Source organism: Ctenopharyngodon idella, chromosome 5 (assembly GCF_019924925.1).
Source record: "Ctenopharyngodon idella isolate HZGC_01 chromosome 5, HZGC01, whole genome shotgun sequence".
NCBI classification, from domain to species: domain Eukaryota; kingdom Metazoa; phylum Chordata; class Actinopteri; order Cypriniformes; family Xenocyprididae; genus Ctenopharyngodon; species Ctenopharyngodon idella.
Genome location: NC_067224.1, coordinates 3,496,394 through 3,522,510, shown reverse-complemented (window position 1 = coordinate 3,522,510; position 26,117 = coordinate 3,496,394). Strand labels below are relative to the sequence as shown.

Below are 26,117 nucleotides of genomic sequence, written 5' to 3'. Positions count from 1 at the left end.
AATTGAATAAAATGTGTGTTTTTACAAGTGTGCTGAAATCATTGATCTTGCGCTGCACTGACTGACAGCTGCCGTGATTACAAAGGGAAAGTGTGGTGCTCGCTTTCTGTGTCATTCATTCACAAGAAAAGTTATTGTTTTTCATAAGATTTTGTGAGTACTTCATACTTCACATTGACTAGTTATTTTATAATGTTTAATATTTAGTCAAAAACTAAACTAAGCGAAAAACAATTAGAGGAAATATAGGTTATATGCGAGATGAGGCTGATATGCGCAAATAAATGCTACTCTGTCGCCACCTGCTGGTTATAGTGGTAATTATTGTGTTTATTATTATTAAATAAGTGTTTTCTGTCAAATGTTGAATTCCCTACATTTTGAAACTGATGGTTTTGTGTCGATGTACAGCGAGTACAAAATGAACAGCTAACAGTTCACCGGAAATGCCCGAGCTGGCTTAACGACAACCAGGAAGTAACCGTGCATATAGCCCATTAACCCTCGTTTGTGAAGCAGTCTGGCGTAAAATGACGGCATGGCAACAACACTCTACTACAGCAACTCTTCCTCTTCTCTAAAGCAGCCCAACATGGCCTCACCCCCTTTGTTGCGTGTTCTCGGGGGCAGGGTTTATGTCAATTTTGGGGTTTGTGATGTCATTAACCCAGGAAGAAGCTTGTTGTAGTCCTTAAAAAGCGAAAAATATCTCCCTTTGCATTGAATTTTGAGGGTCGTAACTTTGCAGTTGTTTATGCTCAAACAGCAACATTACATGATATATATGATGATCATCATAATCAATCATAATTATTTTATGTTTTGTTATCTTAAACCCCCTAAATGTCAGGTGGTGCAACTGTCCGAACAAATGAACAGACTAAAAACCTTTAAAAGAAAATTTAAATGGTATCTTAATAATAAAACATTAAGAACTAAATACTACGGCATCATTTTAGGTTTGAAACCTTTCATATAAACAAATTTTTATAAATATCAGTAGTGTTAAAGCTGTTAATTGAAAAACTTTTGTATATTCTTAAATGTCAGGGTGGCACAACTGCAGACATGGCTCTTTTATTATGAATTGAGGAGGTAATAACAGTAAACTTGATAACACATCATCCAGAGGACCCAAACTGATCCTTGGCAGAGTGAAAAGGTTTGTAGATTACTCACAAATACCAGTAAAAACTGCTCATTTCAAGTATGGTTAGGTTGGTACACTTTCCATGTCAGGTGGTACAACTACAGTATTACATACAACTATGTGGTTGTACCGCCTGACAAAAACAGTCAAAAAATAAATTTAACAACTGAACAACTAAAACTTGTTTAAACACATTGTTCATGACTCAAAAATATGTATTACATAAGTTTTGTAAAGATTTTTTATAAAACACCTTTGACCCAGTTACATTCACCGGACACTTTATTAGGTACACCTGTTCATTAATGCAAATATCTAATCAGCCAATGACAAGGCAGCAACTCAATGTATTTACGCATGTATCTGAAAACTTAGGCAGCTGAATTGTTGCCTCAATTTCAACAGCTTTAAAATATTGATATTTATAAAATTATATATGAAAGGTTTCAAACCTAAAAGGATGCCACGTAGGCACCTCATGAAACATGATTTCGGTCAGACTTCTGAGGCAGTGTAGCGGTTTAATGATCTACAGCTGTGGTGAGAACTAAACAAATATTTAATTACTACAGTAGTAATTTTTCCCTAGAAGTGGAAAACGTTGGTCAAAAACGTACATTTTCACACAAACTGACCAGAAACCGCAACTTTCAGACACTATCTTTCTTTTTCTAGCTCAACTGTCACTGAATATATCGCATAGGATTGTGGGATATCAAAGGCAGCGAAGGATACATCTGCTGCCTTCAGCATCAAAAATCAATCAGCTGAAGGGATCTCAGGAGACAGGAAGTGAAGCTAACTTTGGATTCGTACGTGCCTTTATGCCATCCTACCTTGGAATGTGTCCTCTGAAGGCAGCATTTTTAAGTTTTTGGATGCAGCCCTCGTGAAAACAATCTGCTGAAGTTCAAACTGAGCATCAGAATGGGGAAGAAAGGTGATTTAAGTGACTTTGAATGTGGCATGGTTGTTGGTGCCAGACAGGCTGGTTTGAGTATTTCATAAACTGCTGATTTTCACACAGAAGAGTTTACAGAGAATGGTGCGAAAAAGAGAAAATACCCAGTGAGTGGCAGTTCTGTGACTGAAAATGCCTTGTTGATGCCTCTCCTGTCAGCTAAGAACAGAAACTGAGGCTACAATTCACACGAACTCACCAGAAATTGGACAATAGATGATTGGAAAACATTGCCTGGACTGATGAGTCTAGATTTCTGCTGCAACATTCAGATGGTAGGGTCAGGATTTGGTGTAAACAACATGAAACCATGGATCTGCTGGTGGTGTAATGGTGTGTGGGATATTTTCTTGGCACACTTTGGGCCTCTTAGTACCAATTGAGCACCATTTAAACACCACAGCCTCCCTGAGTTTTGTTGCTGACCATGTCCATTCCTTTATGACCACAGTGTACTCATCTTCTGATGGCTACTTCCAGCAGGATAATGCACCATGTCACAAATCATCTCAAACTGGTTTCTTGAACATGACAGTGAGTTCACTAAACTCTCCACAGTCCACAGTCACCAGATCTCAATCCAATAGAGCAGCTTTAGGATGTGCTGGAACAGGAGATTCACATCATGGATGTGCAGCTGACAAATCTACAGCAACTGTGTGATGTTGTCATGTCAATATGGGCCAAAATCTCTGAGGAATGTTTCCAGAACCTTGTTGAATCTCATCCACGAAGAATTAAGGCAGTTCTGAAGGCAAAGGGGGGTCCAACCCGGTACTAGCAAGGTGTGCCTAATAAAGTGGCTGGTGGGTGAATATCATTGCTGACGATGCCCGTGCAAGCATTACAGAAAGCAGTGTCCTTTCAGTGCCCCCACTGGCACACAGACGGGCAGGCTGGCATAGACATACACACTGGTGAACTGATGCCCAGACTCACCGTTTAGCCCCCTGGAATGACAAACTTTTAAAGGAACAGGCAAAGGTTGTGCCTGTAACTATATAATAAGTGGTAAAATCACTGTAACTAACTTCCTGGCATTTTTCTATGCCAGTCTACTTTCTCTTAAAACAAACTTGCATGGCCAACAAATATTAAGATTTAGAATTCAGTTCCCATCTGAGCATTTAACACAATAACTAAAATGTAATGTATTTAATGAATTCTCAGTTTGAAATTGCGTATTACCTAGTGGTTCATTCTTAATCTTTTGAATATCAAGCAGAACCAGCAGTCTACAGTATCAGGGGTTTGTGTTATTAACTCCCTCGATTTCCCTCTGGACTCATCTTCACCTCCATCCTTCACTTATACCTTCAGCTCCCCCTGCTCTATTTCTCATCTAAAATCATTTTCCCCAGTAGCCCATTCACATCTCCCTCTCCTTCAATCCATTTCTGGTTTTTCATGATTTCAGCTTTTTATTTACTATCTTTCATAAAAATAACAGTAGGATTAATCAATTAATTCCACTGTTACAAGATGCTTTTTTTATTATAACTTTACTATTTTAACTATGTTTGTGCAAAGCAATTTGTGCTTTACCATTAAGTCCATACAGATATGCAAATGATCAAACCGGCAGCCAATTAGAGCCCCAGTCACAGCAGAGCTTGTTACGCAACAGAGCTGCTTCTGTCCGTATACTGTGTAGTGCAGCAATAACAACACCCACACACTCACACTCACACACATATTCATATTCATACCAAGGCATGCACCTACTAATTCATTTTTCTCTGGTCTTTACTCCTTGCCATGAGCTTACAAAAGTGTATGCTAATTATGATATACTAATTCGATTCAACAAGCACTATAATGTCTGTACACCCAGTGTTTCCTGCTGAATCTACAGCAGCAAAAGAAATAAGGAATCAATGCCAACACATTTCTATTGTGTTATCCTCACTGGGTATCCTCCACATACAGCGTGACCAGTGTAGTCCAATTCATGAACAAATGACTCTTCTGAGACAATTAAACGCACAAAACGACTCAAGAAGTCACTGTTTTGAATCAGATTTGAAATGAAGTTGTGTGCAGTATTGGGGAAAGTTACTTTGAAAAGTAATGCATTACAATATTGTGTTACTCCCTTAAAAAGTAACTAATTGAGTTACTTTTTAAGAAAAGTAATGCATTACATTACGTTTGCATTACTTTTTCTCATCTGGGCTGGGCTTGTCTGTTTATATATATATATATATATAAGACAAAAAGTTATATTTTGGGGCAAAAGTAAAGACCCTTTCACACCAAAATTGAAATAATACGCCTCAGGCTGAAGGAAATGCACATTCACACGTGTACAGTAGAGGGCGCAGCTCAAATAAACCTTTCAGCTGTGCTGCCATACTACATAATGGAAAAATAGGATGCAGGAGAAAAAAAATTGACACTTCACCAATAAAAACAAAAAAATCTAAAGTCATTTTTGCGTATGGTTTAACTGAATCATCGAATGTCAGCAGCAAGTACTTTGGCCAATAAAGTAAGATTAAATTCATAAAAATATTTATTTTATTTAACATATTTGACTCATTTTATTCATTTTGAGGAATACTGAATCTTTTTTGTGCAAGCGAGATTAGTAAATGCATTCTTACATTTAGTCTATAACTTCAATAACCATCATATTTACACACGACGCCTCTGCACTTATGATTTTCCTCAACATGGTGACAGGAGAGCTGTCAGTCAATACATGGGAAAACAAAGTAACTCACGTTACTTATTTAAAAATGTAACTCAGATATTTTGTTGTAAATTTTAAAAGTAATGCGTTACTTTACTAGTTACTTGAAAAAGTAATCTGATTAGTAACTCAAGTTACTTGTAATGCGTTACCCCCAACACTGAAGTTGTGTGTACAATCTAAAAAATATAAATAAATATAAACGTATATAAATGTAGTTAAACATGTAGTTGCTTAGTGGGTGGATGGGGTCCCCACTACAAAAACTATATTCTGTAGGAAACAGTTTTCATTTATATGAAATGAACCAGGAAAACAGAAAGAAATCTTAACAGAAAACTGTACAAATATATTAGTAATAACAATCATGACTCCCTTGACTTGAAAAAACATGTAATACTAAAGGTAGTGTAGATTTAGGCATAACACAAGACTAAATAGAAATTCTAAGTACCTTCATACCATTCATATACAATAATGTAAAATATTTCATCAATCTTTGCAACAGGAAGTTGTGTGATTAAGATACATTAGTGAAATATGAGCCTAAATACAGTAAACTTCACAACCTATTGCACGGCTCTTTGGAATATTTGATTCTGATTGGTCAATCATGGCATTCTGAGGTCAAATATATTTGTATTATGAGTGCTGGACTGTGTAATCAATCAATCAATCAATCAGTCAATCTATCCAACTATCCATGTTCTCTGTGGATGAGTGTTCGGTGTTTTCTGGTCCCTGTACCCTGCTGTGTGTGTGTGTGTGTGTGTGTGTGTGTGTGTGTGTGTGTGTAAGTGTAAGTGTGCTTTCTCCTCATCACACCACCTCACATCCTACAGCCTGTCATTTACAAATGGAAGAGAGAGGGTGGGGGGAGCTTAGGATGATTTTACTTGCCTCCTTGGCACTTCAAACGTGTTAATATAAGCAGCAGCAGTTCCGTTGCTATGGACACCAGAGTCTAACTGTCTCAACCTCCTGTTTAAAATGTTTGAGTGCTGTGCATGTGTGTGTGTGTGTGCCCATATGGGAAAGATCCTATATTCCCACTGAAATCTATTTTATACCTCAATTGTTTCTCCTAGACAGCAATGCGATTAAGGTAAGACACTACAGGCAAAATCATTTTTCAATTTGAGATTTTGAGCTATTTTGCCTCCATAACATGTCTTCTTTTCAGACTAGTGAAAAGAAACTCTTGTCTTCTCTGATGATGTGTTTACTGGCGTGAAGGCGGGGCAACCTGTTACTCACATGAGATCCACCAATAGCAAACCACAACCATCCAATCAATTGCCTATGAACAAAATCAAGCTCCGTCCTACATTTGTTCTTGTTCCAGAAGCCATTTCACTCGGATATACGACACAATAGGGAAGAAAAGATTATCGCAACTTCTGTTTCATGCCGACTTTAAATGGAGAGCAGATCAAGACTCCTGCTTCTCAGATTTTTCTCCCAAGGAAATGATTGCAATAATTTTTCTACAGAGTTTCAGAAGAGATCTCGATGTCTCAAACTGTGCTCAGATTTGCCAAGAAACCAAAGACTGAGATGACAATATGAACTCCAGAGCCGAGTGATCTAATTTTACCTGTCTCAACAATTGCTGTATTTGTGTATATTTTTATTACCTTTTAGAAGTAACATACACTCTAAAAAATGTTGGGTTAAAATAACACAAGTTGGATTAAATATGGACAAACCCAGCAATTGGGTTGTTTTTAACCCAGCTGTTGGGTTAAATGTTTGCCCAATCTGCTGGGTAGTTTTATTTAACCCAACTATTGTTCAAAAATTACTGTATGGCTTGCTTAAAATTAACCCAAAATATGTTGGAAATGAACATTTATTAATAAGTTTAATAAATAATAATTAAACAATAAACATTTATTAAATTGTTTATTAATAAATGTTCAACTTTTGATTATTATTGTTGCCTCTAGTAATTATGTGTCTGATTTTTAATTTCCAACATATTTTGGGTTCATTTTAAGCCAGACATATAGAAATTTTGAAACAATAGTTGAGTTAAATAAAACTGTCCAGCAGGTTGGGCAAACATTTAATCCACCCGCTGGGTTTGTCAATATTTAACCCAACTTGGGTTATTTTTAACCCAACATTTTTTAGAGTGTATAAAACAAAGTAGATACGTCAGTCAGACGTAACTGTTTGAAACATATCAAGCTCAAGTTTCCTACCGCTGGCCAATCACTTCCTGTAGATATTAGTGTACCCTTGTTTGACAGTCAAAGACGTGTTAGTCAACAGCTGACCTACAACATGACAGCACACTGCCCTCTACAGGAGGCTTTGAGGCACTGCATTAACTCATTTAAAGAGAAAGACAATTCAATACACAGAGCCAAATTAGATACGTATATGGCAATAAATCATTTGTGTATTTTGGAGTATGAAATCAAACTGAGATCTCTCTCTCACACTCTTTGTCACTAAAGTAACTGAAGCAACATCATTAAAAATGATTATATGACAAAATGTTGTGCAGTCAATGCATTTAGCACTTTGTTGTAATAAAAACTTAAGTCTGGCCATCCATTACAGAAGCTCTCAGAGCACACGTGTTAAAAGAATATTTGCATCATAGTGAGAGACGTTAAGCAGATCTAGAAGGAAACAACATTGTTCTGAGCAGATATACGAGCTGTCAGAAATAATAGGCTGAAACTGCAGAGAGAATATAAAAGTGTACCTGTGTGTGTGTGTGTGTGTGTGTGTGTGTGTGTGTGTGTGTTGATACTCTGCAGCAGAGTGATGAGTTTGCTGATATTACTGCAGTGGGTATGACAGCACAGAGAAAATGATGACTTCAGGCGACAGAGAAATACCATATAGAAATATGAAGGAAGCTACTGTAAAAACAACCTGACATTGATGCAATACAGGGAAAAAAACGGTCAAAAATGAGTCTTTATGTCATAACGCCATCTTTGTTTGCATCCATTTAACTTGTCACAACTATTTCTGTCGTTTCTACATGATGAGTTATGAACTTGATTTTCTTCATCAGTAAGTGTGTGTGTGTGTGTGTGTGTGTGACATTTGTTTGTCCCTATGAGGAAAACAGCTTATAAATCATACTAAATTATGTTTTTTGAAAATGTAAAAATGCAGAAAGTTGTCCATGATGGGTAGGTTTAGGGTTAGGAAATAGAATATACAGTTTGTACAGTATAAAAATCATTATGTTTATGAAATGTCCCCATAAAACATGAAAAGCCAACATACAGTATACACTCTTAAGGCGATATATATATACTATATAGCAAATCTCAAATGCCTGATTTCTTGTATCGTCACAAAATGTAAACTCTATTATTGCCCAGAATGTGCTAAATGTGACTATAAGGCATGAAGATATTGAAGATATTATAAACATTAACTTGACTTAAATTTCACTTGACAATTCGATGACCCAGTTCAATTCGATGACACCTTTATGAAGATATTAACAATTAAACAATAATGATGATGCCACTGTGAAGAACAATGCCATAAAGGAAGTGTTATTTATATATATATATATATATGTGACTATAAGGCATATATATATATATATATATATATATGTGTGTGTGTGTGTGTCTGTGTGTATAATTTAAAGGTTAAAACACTAAAAATAACTGAAATCACATTTTTTTCCCCTCAATAACTATAATCATTTCAATTAAAAATCATACAGAATCAGAATTTAGAACCTTGTAAAATCACAAAATAAATGTATCAACATTCCCAGTTTCTGTTAATATAAAACTTGAAAACAAGCAGCGCTGTCATAATTGCAGCAGAAATACATTGTGTCAGACAATGGTGAGCCTTTGAGTCAAAAAGGATGAGAAGCACTGCTGAAGATGAAACCAACAAGATGTGGATTTAAAAATGATTGGTTTTGTGAGTTATTTCCATGGTTATAATGATGTGATCTGGCTGTCACTGATGAAATGGCATGAAAAAGGATGAAATGATCACAAACACAAGCAGTTACTGCAGCCTGCAGGTGCAGTTCTGCCTCCCGGACAGCAGGGGCAGCAGAGCGTTAGTGTTCTTACCAGTGTGGAGACCGCAGAGGTGTACAGAGGGGTTTGACCAGAGGACAGCAACACTGGCTGTGAAAAAAAACAGGAGAGGAGGGGGGATAACTCAACAGAGGATAACTCAACAACAAACCCATAGGATAAAAAAAGCATCAAATCAGAGCCTTTGATATATACACCTTATTTTTAACATAAGAGCGGGTGCATTTGTAACTTGAATGTGCGAGACTTCCGGTGTCATCCGCTTCCAGCTATTTTACCTGTAAAATGACACCATATTTTCTACTGGAAATTTCAGAAACTGGATGTTTTGCATACATCATGCAAGAAAATGCAAATCTGATATTAACTGATATATTTAAAAGAAATTCCCAGTTAGTGCTCTTCTGAGCTCAATGAAATATATGGCGATTACATCCCATCAAAGGCTCTGAACTGGGAACGTTAAAGGAAAAGGATCTACAGGAGGCTGACAGAAGAGTCCTGAAGGTGCTGTTTGTGCATCTCTAGCAACGGGTGAAAATTAGATTACGAAAGGAAAGGAAACAGGAAAGTGAAAACACTCAGAAAGTGAGGAGGTAATGTCCAGGTTCATTCAAACTATGCAGTATATTTTTATGTCCCCATCATATGAATTCATATACAGTACTGGACAGATTTTTAATTCATAGTTTTCTTTTATGACCAAAAAAGGGTTAGTTCACCCAAAAATGAAAATTCTGTCATTAATTACTCACCCTCATGTCTTTCCACACCTGTAAGACTTTCGTTCATCTTCGGAACACAAATTAAGATATTTTTGATGAAATCTGAGAGATTTCTGTCCCTCCATAGACAGCTACGCAACTACCACTTTAACACATCAAAAAGTTCATAAAGAGATCATAAAACTAATCCATATGAATTGAGCGGTTTAGTCCAAATTTTCTGAAGAGACTCGATCACTTTATATGACAAACAGATTGAATTTTATTCACATATAAACATTGATCAGCAAACATAAACAGAAGCTCAACCGAACCTGCTTGACGCGCAAGAACAAACCTCTTCCAGAAGCTCAAACGTGCTGCATAACTCAAGAACGAACCTTTTGGTTCTCGCACATGTCAATCAAACATGCTTGAGCTTCCATTTACCACAACTGATGTGTGAGCTGATGAAAGTTCATGTGATAAAAAAAACTTAAATTGAATCTGTTCATCATATAAAGCGATCGAGTCTCTTCAGAAGATTTAGAATAAACCACTTGATTCATATGAATTAGTTTTACGATCACTTTGTGAACTTTTTGAAGCGTCAAAGTGGTAGTCGCACAGCTGTCTATGGAGGGAAAGAAAGCTCTCAGAATTAATTAAAAATATCTTAATTTGTGTTCTGAAGATGAACGAAGGTCTTACAGATGTGGAACGACATGAGGGCGAGTAATTAATGACATTATTTTCATTTTGGGGTGAATTAACCCTTTAAGTGAATATGGAGCGAATTTTTGATGTTGCCATGTTTACCATGTCCCCGACAAAATAAACAACTGACAATTTAGAAAGTGTACAGTAGAATGTGTTTCTAAATATAGCTTCAGTTGGTTGTGAATTTATAGGATATTCTTGTCCTCAAATGCAGTTTCCACCCTGTTAGTTGTTGTAATATCTCTTTGACTAAAGAAATAGTTATTTGACATCATTCACAAGTGACATCACTTTTACTTTTACACATTTTTTTTTTTTTTTGATGTAGCAATGAATTTGATGATTTCTGTAAAGTATATATGGCTGGTAATAGTTCCTTAAATTATTATACAAACATATTATTATTATTATTTATGGGTACTGCATAACTGGAATTGACCTTCCAGTGGAAAAGGCAGAAAGCAATAAAAGGAAAAGGAAAACACTAAAACACTAATACAAAAGTCTGCAATATGTTTGTTTCACATTTAGAGGGAAACAACAACACAATGTTGTAACATGTAGCTGTCCTTGATCCTGAAATCAAGGTTCCTACGTAGTTTGGAAAAGTATGAAAAAATATGGAATTTGATTTGAGTAATTTCCAGGTCTGAATAAGTATGGAAAAAAAGAAAACAGAGTATGGAAAAATATTTGTGTTTCCTGACTACTGCCCCTATTTAGATTTCTAAAACAAAAATAATTTCTAAAAATGTACCATATAAGCGGAGTGTTTTCATGGCAAAAGTTTAGTGATCCTTCAGTGACTGTCAAACATGACATATTTTCATTAAGCCACAAGCGACTCTCTTTTGAACTTCGCTAAAAGAATATTTACTCAAATATCACTCAAACCAGCAACAGATAAAGGAGCAAACGATCATCTGAAAAAGACTGTACTTTGCTATTTGGTGATCGTGCAACATCAAACTACACTTACAGTATCAGACTGATGTGTCAGAGGTCAATATATGCAGGTTATAAAGTGTTTTTAAGTTTCTCATCATGTAAGTGCATGTTATCACTTTGAGAAAACCAATGAAAAAAAAAACTGAAAATAAAAATATTTACAGATGACTGCCCTATATACCAAATACAATGCTGAAAATTTGGAAAATTGAGTCTGGAAAAGTATAGAATTTTGAAATGGAAATGTGTAGGAACCCTGTCAAATGCCAGCGCTGTTCTAAGCTTTAACAGCAGATGGCGATGTTGTTCAGTTTTGAGTGATTAAACTGCTTCAGGTATTGCTCCACAGCATGATAAATCCTTTACATGTATGAAATGTTGTGGTTTCCAAAAATAAACTCTGAAGATAAGAGCTCTCAACAGCCAGATGAAAATCTCATATTACACATTCCCTGAAGCTGCAGGATGATAGCTCACTCCTTCTGAACCCCTGGAGATTCATCCCTGACCCAAATCCATCCTGAGAGCTGAATGATTGAAAGATTCCCGAAGGAATGCGTGTCTCATTTTCTCCAATTTCCTACTCCTTTATTCACAGATGCATAAATACTGTCAAACACTCCAGAGGTTTGCTGAAGTTCAACAATAAAAATATTAGTAATTATAACAAACTTTATGCAGTTCATTAGATAGATCTCTGATCAGTCAGAATACCTCATTCTAACTGGTCAAATGTAGGATTGTTCTGTCTGATATTTGCGTATAAGTGACCATTAAAACTGACTATTGCAAATCAACCGGTCTCTTAGACTGTGCTAGTTCAATCTCGTATCCTCTTCACTTTTTCAAACATTATAAAATCATCTGAAATCAAATATTTTGTGTATTTATTTAATAATTTGGTGCGTATCCATGTAATAAGTGAGACAATGTACAGTCAGCCGGTCATCATTGCAAAATCACCCCTCAGTGATGGAGTGACTGCACATTACAGTCTCTCAAAATACTGTATGACTGAATCCTTGCTTCTGATTGGTGGACACACATCGATTACAGCAAAGCTATGGAATAGTTTAGGTTGGTGACTGCATTACAGTTTCTAAATTACTGTAAAGTTTCAAAGGAACTCAACTTCAAAAAGCTGCTCTTCCAACCACGGCAGAAAGCCAGGGAAAAAAACAACATTTTTTAAAAACAATGACTTTTAATATCTAACAAAGAACAGCTGGGTAAAGGCTGGATGGGGTGAATGTCTTGCCAGAAAATACTGAATTATGATTCTACATACAAGAGTGTTTTAGAAAATTTGAAGGTTACACTTTATTTCGAGTCCACTATACAAATTCTACTAACTATAAATAACTTTGCAACTACATGTATTAGTGGAGTGTTAGGGTTAGGATTAGTAGAATAGGTGTAAGTGTACTTGCTAAGTTACTACAGCCGCATTTACACTGCAGGTCTTGATGCCTAATTCAGATTTGTTGACTGACTCTATCCAATTTTTTGATGACCAGCTTACATCTTCTTTTAAAAGTGACCCATATCCGATGTTCGCACTTGTCGAAACAACCCAAGGTAGATGTACTGACATGGAAAAGCTTAGGTCGAAAAAGAAGTAAAAACGGTGCGATTTGCAATGGACGCAGACGAAATGAAAATACAAGCTTTTGCTTTGTGCACCATCTTTAAAGGCCCACTGAAGTGCCTTGGAACGCGCAGCATTATTCAGTGTGTTGACGTAATTTCAACTGAAACAGAAAGACGGGATATATCAAACAGCTCCTCCCCTTTTTTAAAAATAACCAATAGCTTTTTGTTTATATCACAGCTCGGCTAGAGCAGTTGAGCTCAGTAAAACCTCAGTTTACTTCTAATCTCTAAGCGTTTCTCCTTCATATCACTTTAAATTACAGCATTCAGTGCAGAATTCAAATGGGTCTGATGCGACTTGTGGTCTGCGCCGACTCGCGGATATGATCTGCTCTGTGCTGTCGTGTTTCTGGACCGGAGCAGACTGTGCACTGTGGTTCGCGTGACACTAACATGAAACCAGACTTCATTCACCTCAATGGAAAGCATATTAAGCGTTCTTAATCGTCCCCTATCCCCTATAAAGTGCACTATGTGCCATTCACCATGTAGAAAATAGTAAATGTGTGAACAAGTAACCGATTTCAGCCGCAGCTTCAGCGTCTATTTATAATGTAGCTTTAGATTCTAGAGAGCATATGATTGGACAGAAGATCTGATGAGACGCTGAAGTCTGCGGTGATGTCATGAAAGTCCGTGATGCATTTTAGCGGAAGTGAGAGACTGTAAGTTTTGAATGCTTATAAATGCTCATAAATGTGAATTTTAAGGCTAACATATTCATACTAAAAGCTAAAAAACTACATTTTGATTTCGGGGGACTTTTAAGGTCAGCAAAACATTGGGTTGAGCCTTCGTCCTCCATTGCTCCATTGAAAAGAGTCATGTGATCGCGGTTGGTGTCCACGTTATTCGTCACTGTCGCTTTTTCAATGATGTACAACTCTCATAGTGATGGGAATATCCGATCTGTCCGCTTACATGGCAGACGCAAATGCACGTATCCGATTCATATAGATTTATTTCCACATATGAATGAGGCCTGAAACTGATCTGAGAATATTGGAATCCATGTGCTTTTTTCCTGCTTATACATTCGTGGATCAAATCCAATCTGTGCCACATGGGTTGAAAAAATCTGAATAGGGTCACTTGAATCATGTAATGTAAATGCGGCCTTATAGTCAGTAGAATGTCTAATGGACAATCAAAATAAAGTGCAGTTAGTAAAATATCTAAAGTGGACAATCAGAATAAATTGTTAGCAGTTTTAAATTCTTATTTAATAGTTCAGTGGTTTATAGTCAATTATTTCTTATTTGAACCCAAATATATGCACAAATATCATTATCACATTTTAAAGAGCAGTACATGTTGCAGTAGAAGTTCTTGAATCAGTATTTTAAGGATGTAGGTCAACAGAACACAGTTTACATTATAAGACAGTTCGAAATACTATACGAAATACTAATCAAAATTTGAAGGTTACTCCCAATGTCTGTTGCAAAAGGATGTGCTATTCCAAAAGAAAATTAGCATAATTACAATATTAATTTTTTTTTCTAGCCAAATTTTAAGGCATAATCATGCGCATCCTCTGAGGAGATGGGAATCCCAGAATGCACACAGAATTGTTTTACTTTATATTTGTGCGTGCTGTGTATTTTAATGATTCTTATTTTTATGATTCTCAGCTTCTTTGCATGACATGAAGATTTGATGTAGATTGTAGACTTTTGCTTCTTTACATCAAGACAATGTCCTTTTTTGTACACACCTGTACAAATGTTTTTGTAAAAAACAATCTGTGTAAAACATGACGATTATTTTTAGAATTTATTTTCACTCTTACATGAAACATTTGGAATCTACTTGGAAGCAATGTTTCTCTTATTTTCTGACATACTAAATATCATCATAAGGATGAAAAATACATCTGATGACAATTTTGTAACCATATTAATATTAATATTTTTTAGATTAATATCTTGGTCTTTGTATGTCCCCTTCTATAACACAAAAGGTTTTATTTCTCTGCTAAATCATCCAGCCTCACTGTATCCTATTCAAATCAATGTAATATGAAGCTTATTGTGGAGGTACAGAATTATTTGTCTTCTCTGAAATGATTAAATACTAACAGGAATAGCATAAGGAGGCATGTAGGAGCTCTGATGTGTCATATGACCACATGAACATGATTCGAGCTGTGTGTGTGTGTGTGTGTGTGTGTGTGTGTGTCATGCAATGTGAACAGCATGCCACATAAATATACAGAAAGCTAGGACATAAGAAAAAAATACATGCACTGTACATCTTACATAATCCCATATCAAGATCATACTAAATAACAAAAATTAAAAAAGAAATTGCTTACAAATCTCCACCTTCATTAAACTAACTACATTCACTTCCGTAAATATTTGTTCAATTACAAAAGAATAGGGGTGTACAAATGCACTGCATCAATTATAGAATTTAATAACACTTTCCATGATGAATTGTATAATTTAGTAAGCTTTCAAAATCAAATAGTTTTTGAGGAAATGGTTATACCCATAATAATGAGCACCGATAATGATAATGATAACTTGTTTGTAATGCGCTGATACTGTGGATATTATTAAAGCTCTACAGTAAAATGAACCAAGGGAAATATGTGGATGTTTGCATGTTGTGTTTCACAGGCATGTTTCACATGAAGACAGATGGTACCACTGAGAAAGAGAGAGAGAGACAGAGAGAGAAAGCTAGGAGGAGTCGTCGTCGTTTGGTTTCTGACCTTCATATCCAGACAAACACCCTTGACACACAGAACACAAGGATGTAAATGAGCTTCATGCTAAAGTAGTTTGACACAAAACCTATTAGCCAACTGCTAAGATGCATAAATAAGAACATATGTTACACATGTTTGTGTGTTTCACTCTAGGTAGTGAATTATTGTTCATCATCTGGCGTGGATATTGATATGATTATTGAGCCAAAATGGTGGCTAGTGTCTCTCATGTGTGTTAAATTATTTACAAGGTCAGTCTTAATGTCATAAGTAAATTGTAGATTTGTTTAAAAATGTGTTAACGTTTGTCAGTTAATTCATGCTAAAAAATCATGATAGATTTCCCACACTGGAAAAGGATGGTCAATTTTCACGCAGTGTACTTTGGCTGTATTCTGCACACTTTGAGTCATCTGGGTCTTCCATGCAGAACATATTGTGCATTTTGTATAAATACTGCACAAATTGAACAAATAACATGGTACTATGCCAATCTGTGTATGTGAGTCTGTGTTGAGAAATTATGCAAGACGGAAGTGTGTGTGTGTGTGTGTGTGTGTGTGTTTCTTGTGCTGGAGAGCCAGTGGAGGCTGCAGAAACAGTGCAGAGTGTCTGATCAGCCTACACACAGCAGAGGTGTGCAGAACTGACACACACACACACACACACACACACACACACACCTACTGAAGCCAGAGGAAATGGGGAAACCAGGCAGGGAATGAACACAGAGGTCAGACGCAGGGCCAGTAAGACAGGCAGAGAAAAAAATAATAGAGAAGAGGCATTGAGAAATATAGTGCAGTAGACCAGGACATGAGTGAGTTGAAACAGACACACAAACAATACAGTGAATCGATTGTGTGGATAACAATGGGAAAACATGAACATTTTCTCAAAGACAAACAGAACAGAGATAATACACACACACTGCACAGTGGAGAACTGTAAGATAACCTCAGTGAATATGTATTATTATATTATGCAGTGGTTTATCTGTGTGTTTTGGTAACATCTCAAATGAGATATCTTTAACATCGCAATTGATTCTACTAGAGATCAAATGGAGAGCATATGAAAAGTCTCTGGTTTTTGTTGCAAGTGTACTCAAGTGTACAAATATTAAATATGATTAAAATATGAATGTAGTAATGTAGTTATAAAACAAGGGTCCCACTTTATATTAAATGTCTTTGTATTACTATGTATTAACATTTAAATTAATTTGATACAATGCACTTATTTTGTACATTTTTACATTGAATTTTGTATTTAAAAATACGTGCGTGTAATTACAGCTGTAGTTAATTTCTGTAATTACATCAATAACTACACTGTCGACCCCTTAACCAACCTTTAAACCAACATATACCACCAAACCTGTCCTAACCTACTCATATCACACCTCTATAGCAGTGTTTTGCAAAACAACATCAACACAATAAGTACATTGTACCCAAGAACCTTATATAAAGTGTGACCAAAACGGTCCTAAGTTAAAATTTAAAATTGACTAAAAATTTAAAATAAAATAAAAATAATAAATACCAAATCACATAAAATACTAAAACTTAAACTGAAGATATAAAACATTATAATTAAAAATATTAATAATTAAAAGTGTATAAATAATACTAAAATAATAACGGTACATTCTTATTGTTTTTCAACAAATGCTGCATCTATTTCTCCTTAAGAAACAGCAGAAACATCTAGAAAGTTGCACTTCAATAAAACACAACTGAAAACTCAACTAGATCTTTGAATATATCAAAATTTGAAGATTAACATCTTACCGTGAGAGATGTACAGTACAGTACTGTGTTAACAGCACAATCCTTGTGTGTGTGTGTGTGTGTGTGTGTGGTCCTGGTAAACCCAAAATGTCCCCACAAAGATGGCAATATCCGAAATCCTTGTCCTTGTGGGGACATTTTTTGGTCTCCGTGAGGAAAACATCTTATAAATCATACTAAGTGATGTTTTTTTAAAACTGGAAAAATCCAGAAAGTTTTCTGTGGTGGGTAGGTTTAGGGTTAGGGGACAGAATATACAGTTTGTACAGTATAAATGTCGCCATAAAACATGAAAACCTGACGTGTGTGTGTGTGAGTGTGAGTATCCGTACCTTTATTGGTGAGATGTGTGTGTGGGGGGCGTAACTGTGCATGGAGTCCATGGCAGCCAGGTTCTTATCGCTCATGTGAAGCATCTCAGCGCTCTTGCTGTGAGCCAGGTGGGCGGGGCTGTGCTCCAGGGGCGGAGTCTCTTCATCCTGATACCGATATTTCTACAGTGAGAACAAGAGAGAAGACATACTCAACCCAAATTCTGAAGCTTTGCGTTATGTTTGGTTTGTGCGAAATTTTGCAAAAATCAAAGGCTGTGTAGGAAAAGTGATAATATTCACTGATATTATGGATTTAACTGCGCTGAAACTATCGGATGAAAACAACATTTGAACTGAATTGAGCTGGATAACGAAACTAACTTTGCAACACTGACACTGTAATTGAACTGAATCAACTAAACTGAGCTGAATAATGACACTACTGTATTCTCTTTACAGCTGAATTAGTTTCATAATTGATTCATTTTACAACAGTAACACCGTCATTTTCCTGTTTATTAATGTGAAACTGCTCTGAAACTATCTGTATTATATAAAGCACTATATACCTAAATATATGTGAAAAACCTAATTTCTACAAACACAAACAAATGAATATTCATTTGGCACAAAATGTGACCTTAAAGAAAGTTTCCAGGGTAAACTGATTCCTCTATTTCTCATCTCTTTCAAGCCCATCTTCCTCTCGTCTGCAGGAGATGAATTAAAGATCAGAAGACTTCCTACAATCAAAAGCTCACGAAAAGGTGAATACCAGTTGGTTTGAAACATTACATTTATTACCACTAGTGCTCAAAAAATATATCAAGCTTTATAACAAAGTCAAAAGCTGTAAAAGACTAAATATGAAGGGTTCATGCCACTGGTTGATGAACCACAATGCCTAATAACATGTCCCGCCTTATAATTCATTGAATCAATTACCTTATTCACATATCCTAAATAATAAGTGAGGTTAGAATTAGTGTTTCTCATATTATGGTACATTTAAATAGTACACAAAAGGATAATATATCTTTTCCAGGGGGGTTTAAAGCATCTATATATGCAAGTGATTAGATAGATAGATAGATAGATAGATAGATAGATAGATCATTAAAGGGTTAGTTTGCCCAAAAATGAAATTTCTGTCATTAAGTGCTCACTTTTTTGGGTGAACTAACCCTTTAATGGAAATGTCATTCCAGCTACTTAAAGAAGTTTGATTTGGTTAAAAATCAGGTCAATATAAAGACAGCTAGAAATTTAGTTTAGTAAATAATGTACTGTAAGTATCCAGCACTGGTCTTTTTGCTCTAGATACTCACATTAGTTGGACCAATGTAATTGCATTTTTAGCCTATTTGGTCATAAACTGACAAATTGTTTGGCATATAAGAGGTCATTGTGCTATAAAAACCTGCTGTAAGTTTAAGAACTCAAAACAACCTTGTTAGTCTAAACACAACTTATATTGAGAGCAGGCTGCCAAAACACTCCTGGGGTTTTACTATGTAATAGAGATGAATACATCAGCACAAGACTGCCTGTACAGACATAGATCAATGCCTACTTCTTCATCATCACCTTTTTGGCCCGTCCACTGGCGCTTTAGTGATGTGATCAAGTGATATGGACAGATAAAACAGTATCACTGGACTAAAAATATCATCACCTTCCAAAGGCTGTTTATTTTCAACTATGTGAATGTCTCAGTAGAGCATTATTTGTTTGTTCGGTTCATTTTGCTATGGATTTTTTGGTAAGCCAGTCACAACATTGCAAACACTGACAGTAATACCACAAACGGTCTTAAATCTAATGCCTAATCTGCAATCAATAATTATTGATAATTTTATAATCAACACTTTTCAAAATTAGTTAACTTGGCAGCTGTTATAGTAAAAAGGTAGTAAAAGTTTTCAAAAGAGTTCTACATGAAACACTTATTTCATATGCAAAGATGTTGCCCAATCATAGCAGTGGGCATTTACATTGAACTTAAAGCGCCCCATTATGCTACTTTAATGGCTTCTAATTTTGTTTTGCAGGTCTCTTAAAACAGGTCTACATGCATCCAATCCAAGGTCAAAGGCATTTTAATTTTCTCATAATATACATTGTAGTGTCACCTCTTTTCTCACAGTGTCTGAAACGACTCAATAAAGGATTCATCTCTCTAAACCCCTCCTTTCCGTGAGCCTGATCTGCTCTGATTGGTCAGACGGCCCAGTCTGTTGTGATTGGTCACATGTCGGAAACCAAACAGCCATTACCATATCTGAATTTCAGCTCTTCCTCAGCACTTGATACACAGTGATACAAACAGTAACAATGGTGTCGGTTTTACCGTATCAATTCCAGCATGAGTCTCATCCTTTGGAAGTGCATCAAAGTGGATTTGATTTTGCAGCAGAAAACAGCATCTTCTCGACATTTCAACAACACAAACCAAACTCTTCCAGTCTCAGCTACAACTACAGTGTTTGAAGGTCAAAGTAGACATTGTTCGCAGGCAGCCAATCAAGACCATAGGCTGGCATTATGCAAATTTGTTACAAACCTATGTAGGTTTGTGCAGAAAAACTGGAATTACCAACTAATCATTTTAGGTAGTTCAGAATCGCTTCTTTCTTTTAGGAGACAATGGGCCCTATTATACACCTGGCACAATGCGACGTCAGGTGCGACGCAAGTGTTTTTTGATAGTTTCAGCCCAACGCAATTATCATTTTTACGTCCAGCGCCACTTTGTTTAAATAGCAAATGCACTCACGCCCATCTTTTCGCCCATGGGCGTGCTGGTCTGAAAACGAGGTGTGTTCTGGTGCATTGTTGACGTGTTGCTATTTTGAGGCAACTGAAAACGACTACATTATTGACCAACAAAAACCTCAATGGCGCAATATTTTTTTGTTATTTAAAGGGTGTGTTAGTAATATGTACCTATATGCAGGTGCACAATGCGCGTACACTCTTTGTTACACACAGGGATGCGCAGCAGCACACAAACATGCCAAATATTAAAAATAAAAGGATTACAATGTAAAAGATTTTTATTGTGTGCATAAAGATACAAATGCCTACATGTCATAATGGATAGTCATTGCCTGTATCAGAATGACCTATCTGCAGTAATGATGAATGAAATTGGCAACTTATTTGACCAATCGTGGCAATACACACATGTATTTAAACTGACTCGTCAGGTTAAGGGTGTCTATATTCTGCCATGGTGGAAGTGCACCTGGCTTTTAAAGTGAATGGCAGATGAGACTCTGATTGGTTTATTGCACATTACGCCCAAAACACACCAATGACTCATTAAGAGACTAGCTACAACCCATTTGGATCATGCGTCTGGCATGCCGACTATTTTTTCCGTCGTTAAACTAGCAAAAGTGGATTTGGACATGCCCTATGTGCATCTGCGCCATGTGCTTCAGACCATGTGCTTAGATCATTAAAATAGGGCCCAATAACTCCTAAAATAAAAAGCAATTTAAATGAGATGCCCCATAAAAATGTATGTTCAAATCAGAGGGCTAAAATCACAAGAGTAGAAAATGGCCATTTATTGACAGTTTTTGATGTAAAAATCCTACTAACATTAAGTGCACACAGATTTGGAGATTTTATTTGCTTCCCTTTCAAGTAGACAGGAGCTGTATTTGCATTACAACAGATGTCTGGAAGTGCTGCCAAGATGGCCACCAAGTGAACTGACTTTATATATTAAGATCAGAAAGACACCATCCTTCAATCTCACCAGAAATGAGAAAAGAAGGGAGAAAGTGGGGGTTGAAGGGAGGTAACAGTCAGCAAGATCACATTACAATGAGCCAGCAACACCACAATGACTGAAAGAGAAAGCAGGAACTGACAAGTGCAAAAAGCAAAGATAAAATGAACATAGAATATAAAACATAAGGATATTATAATAATTAAATAGAATTTGCAGAAGACTTCTTCTACTTCTATAATGTGACATGTGTGTTTTACAAGTAGGAGAGGACTTGATTTTATCTCAAACTGATTGCCAAAAAATACTGTACACTTTGTACATTTTTCAGGGAATCAATGTACAAATGGTTTACTTAGAGCTGTCACTGCATTTAAGCTGTGATAAGAGTATGAATATATAAAAAAGCTTTAGCACAGCTTAAACTGTATGCAACTTCAGTCATCACTTCATCTTAATCCTGTCTGTTATTCACAAAATGTTGGTTGTGCGTCCCAGTATTTCCGGCTGTTCTGAGTCTTTGTTTTTATAATAACAGACGTGTCTTCAAGGATTAGTTCACTTCAGAATTAAAATTTCCTGATAATTTACTCACCCCCATGTCATCCAAGATGTTTATGTCTTTCTTTCTTCAGTCGAAAAGAAATGAAGGTTTTTGAGGAAAACATTCCAGGATTTTTCTCCATATAGTGGACTTCACTGGGGTTCAATGGGTTGAAGGTCCAAATGTCAGTTTCAGTGCAGCTTCAAAGAGCTCTACATGATCCCAGACGAGGAATAAGGGCCTTATCTTGCGAAACAATCGGTCATTTTTTAAAAAAAATAAAATTTATATACTTTTTAACCACAAATGCTCATCTTGCACTGCTCTGCGATCCGCTGCGCATTACATAATCATGTTGGAAAGGTCACGCATGACGTAAGTGGAAGTACTGATCCAGTGTCTACAAAGCTACAAAGTTTTTCGCCCTACTGCGGTACTTCCGCCTAAGGTCACCTGTGACCTTTCCAACATGATTACGTAATGCGTGGCGCAGCGCAGAGCAGTGCAAGATGAGCATTTGTGGTTAAAAAGTATATATATATATATATATATATATATATATATTTTTTTTTTTTTTTTTTTTTTTTTTTTTTTAGAAAATGACCGATAGTTTCTCTAGATAAGACTCTTATTCCTCATCTGGGATCATGTAGAGCTCTTTGAAGCTGCACTGAAACTGACATTTGGACCTTCAACCTGTTGAACCCCAGTGAAGTCCACTATATGGAGAAAAATCCTGGAATGTTTTCCTCAAAAACCTTCATTTCTTTTCGACTGAAGAAAGAAAGACATAAACATCTTGGATGACATGGGGGTGAGTAAATTATCAGGACATTTTAATTCTGAAGTGAACTAATCCTTTAAGAACTATGTGTCTATCCAACTAGCAGTTTGCTAAGGGGTAATCAGTCTTACTTTTCAGATTTAAATTATACTAATCTACATTTTTATATACTGTCTTACAAAAAAATTAAATGACTAACATGTAAGACTAGTCTAAGCATTTTATGAAACTGGCCCAGGGCACAAAACTGCAACAGGTGTCCAGTTTTTCTAAAATGCTATGTCACTTTTCTTGGGCAGTGTCAAAAGGCTGTTGGCAGCTCCTGGAAAGAAATCCCACATGAATTACATCATATTTTTGCACCAATGATTCTCCAGAATTCTATAAATTCTGAAAGACGTCCATCCTGTCCTGAGGCACTGCCTGAGGGGAGCTGCTGTGTCTCTGATGTCACACACTAAAGATGAGCTCATTTTCCTCCATGTGACAGTTCTCTGTTCTGGGTGTCTCTCAGGAGATCCCAGCTGCATATAAATTGGAGAAGAAATTCACAGTAAACTATCAACAGACATTATTACTTTTATATGCTTCTGCACTGTCTGCATTAACCTCAATGAGAGGAATACTGCTGACAAAAAACCCACCGCTGGATAATGCAATGTAGGAGACTGGCAGGGAAGAGAAGATATTGTTGAATAAAGTCGTTATTTTTGTTTGCTTTTTGTGCACAAAAAGTATTCTCGTCGCTTTATAACAGTTGAATCTGTGCAGTCATGTCGACTGTTTTAACGATTTCTTTACTACTTCCGAAAATGAATGAAGATCTTACAGGTGTGGAACAACATGAGGGTGAGTAATTAATGACAGAATGTTCATTTTTGGGTGAACTATCCCTTTAAGATCACGGTATTAATTCAATTTAAAAAACAGAACTCAGTCACTGATGAACTCGCGCTGTTTGATTGACAGCTCCAGCGATTGTAAAGGGAGCGTTCTTTGATCACTTTCTGTATATAATTTAATCACAATTTAAATAACAGGTTATTTTTATGCTATTAAGAGAAACAAGGTGAAATTGACCGTTTAGTCACTGGCTTTATTTACTGACGCATAAACAGCAATAAATGATGTACATGAATCATTACATTTCAGAAATCACTGATCACAGATCAGGCATTAGAATTAACACGGTTACTTACATGTTGTAGCATTACTGTCGGGTCCATATCTTACAGTAAAAGTCTGTTTGCAAAGCTTGCTTTGAAATTGCGACTGATTTAAGAGTCCACAGTGAAATGTACTGGACAAACAAATAGAAGACATTCACATAGTGAAAAATAAATAAGCACTTTCCTAGCATTAGGATCATTTGGAAGGTAATGTTATTTTAGTCCAGTGATCCTGTATCTCTCTTCTCTCCTTGCGCCAGTGGGCGGGGCCAAAGATATTTTGATGTAAAAGTGGGCATTGATTTGATTTTGCAAAGGCGGTCTCTCATTATTACACCAAAATGTGACAAAATCCGAAATGAGTCGTTTTCTGAGCTTGGTTTCACTAAAAGCTGTTTTTGGACTAACAAAGTTTTGCATTCTGAAACTTACAGGATGTTTTTATTAGGGCTGGGTAAAAAATATTGATTTCTCGATTTTAATCAATTCTCATTTTTACGAACCGATATCGATTCTAAATCCCAAGAATCGATTAGTCTAGTCTGTTTTCAGTTCATGAATGAACAGAACATGTAGTGCGCCTCCCATCCAATAAATGGCAATAATCTTTGTGCTTTGTTACTTTTGATATGAAGCAAAGTCTCAGATTTCAAATGACGTCCATCGTCGTGACGTCCATTATGATATTCAAAAAATAAATACCGTTTTGGCACTGTTTAATGTGACATGACAGATCGCTTTAGCTCCTCAGTTAAAGAGAAGCGGCAGCACGGAGCGCATGTGAACATCCTCTCTGATTTAATACCAGTTACAGCGTGAAATAAACATGAATAAACATCTGAAGGTATGTTAAAATATACAGTACAAATCCGTATCATATCTGGTGTGATAGCTCAATCAGTGTTTCAACCTTGGAAAGACGTCAATAAAACAGCTTGTAAACAATGTCAAATAACGTCACATTTACCTCAGAAAAACATATTCAGTGACCATAAACTCATTAGTCAGCTAGAAAGGTGAACTCTACATATTCTACTACATATTCATTATAATGTTCTTCAATATTTAATGCATGTTTGAATAAATCAGTTATGACAGCCACGATTTAAATGTTTATATTTTAAAAAAAAATGAATTGAAGTAGAAATGATTATGTAATTCTAAACTTTATTTATTATAAAAAAAACATAATTGAGTGTAATTTAAGTTTGTATATAAATAAGTTAATTTGGTAACACTTTATTTTAGGGTTTTTTAACTAACTAATGCATATTACTAGAATATTGGCTATTTATTAGTACTTGTTAAGCACATATTAATGCCTTATTCTGCATGACCTTATTCTACATTCTTAATCCTACCCAACAACTAAACTTAACAACTAACTTACTGACTATTTGTAAATTAGGAGTTTATTGAGGGAAAAGTCGTAGTTAATAGTTTATATGTGTTCCCTATACTAAAGTGTTACCGTTAATTTTAACCTTCAATGTTATAGTAATGTAGTACCAACTGACTCCCATGTGTAGTTTACAGCATTAGTTGAGAGATTTTTTTCCTCTAGAAAATTTGTCATGTACTGTAACTGATAAACTACATCCAAAATAATCGATATCGAATCGAATCGAAATTGTAATCAAATCGAATTACAAGCATGTGAATAGAAACTACCCAGCCCTAGTTTTTATAGTACAATGACCTCTTATATGTCAAAAGATCAAGGAAAATTTGACTTCTCAATTCATGACTCCTTTAAATGAATGGGGCACATGTGTTACTTAAGGCGCTTTTGACTACAAGACTAGCTAATGTTTTAAAAGATTTCTACGAACACCGCCAGTGGCAGTGAGTGAGGTAGTGTTTTCCCTGCAGGCGACTGATGCGATGCCAGGCTCTGAATACAGTCTGCACATAACAAAACCCTTGCGGGTAATAAATAACAAACAGAAGCATACGTCACAGCGTCAAGAGTGATACCAAACACTCTGCACACAACTGTCTGACACAAATCTATTCCCAGTATGCACCACAGAGAGCGAGAGAGAGGTGGCAGAGGACTCTGAACATCATTATACTCGTCGGGAGAAGAAGCAGTTATGCAGCACGGCCCACCCACAGTCTGCTCACTGTACGTCTGATGTATAATGCACAAAGAAAAAAGAAAGGCAAACATAC

At 36.1% G+C, this 26,117-nt stretch overlaps 1 protein-coding gene across 3 annotated transcripts in view; it reads right to left on the bottom strand.

Annotated features, from left to right (window-relative positions):
• LOC127513280 (disks large homolog 4) overlaps positions 1-26,117 on the bottom strand; it is a 158,029-nt gene that overhangs the window by 64,281 nt on the left and 67,631 nt on the right. For all 3 annotated transcript variants that reach the window (XM_051894954.1, XM_051894953.1, XM_051894952.1), the window contains exons 2-3: positions 17,722-17,883; positions 8,883-8,939 (exon numbers count right to left, since the gene is read on the bottom strand). In XM_051894954.1, coding sequence (XP_051750914.1) covers positions 8,883-8,939; positions 17,722-17,883 — 219 coding nt within the window. The remainder of the gene's footprint in view (positions 1-8,882; positions 8,940-17,721; positions 17,884-26,117) is intronic.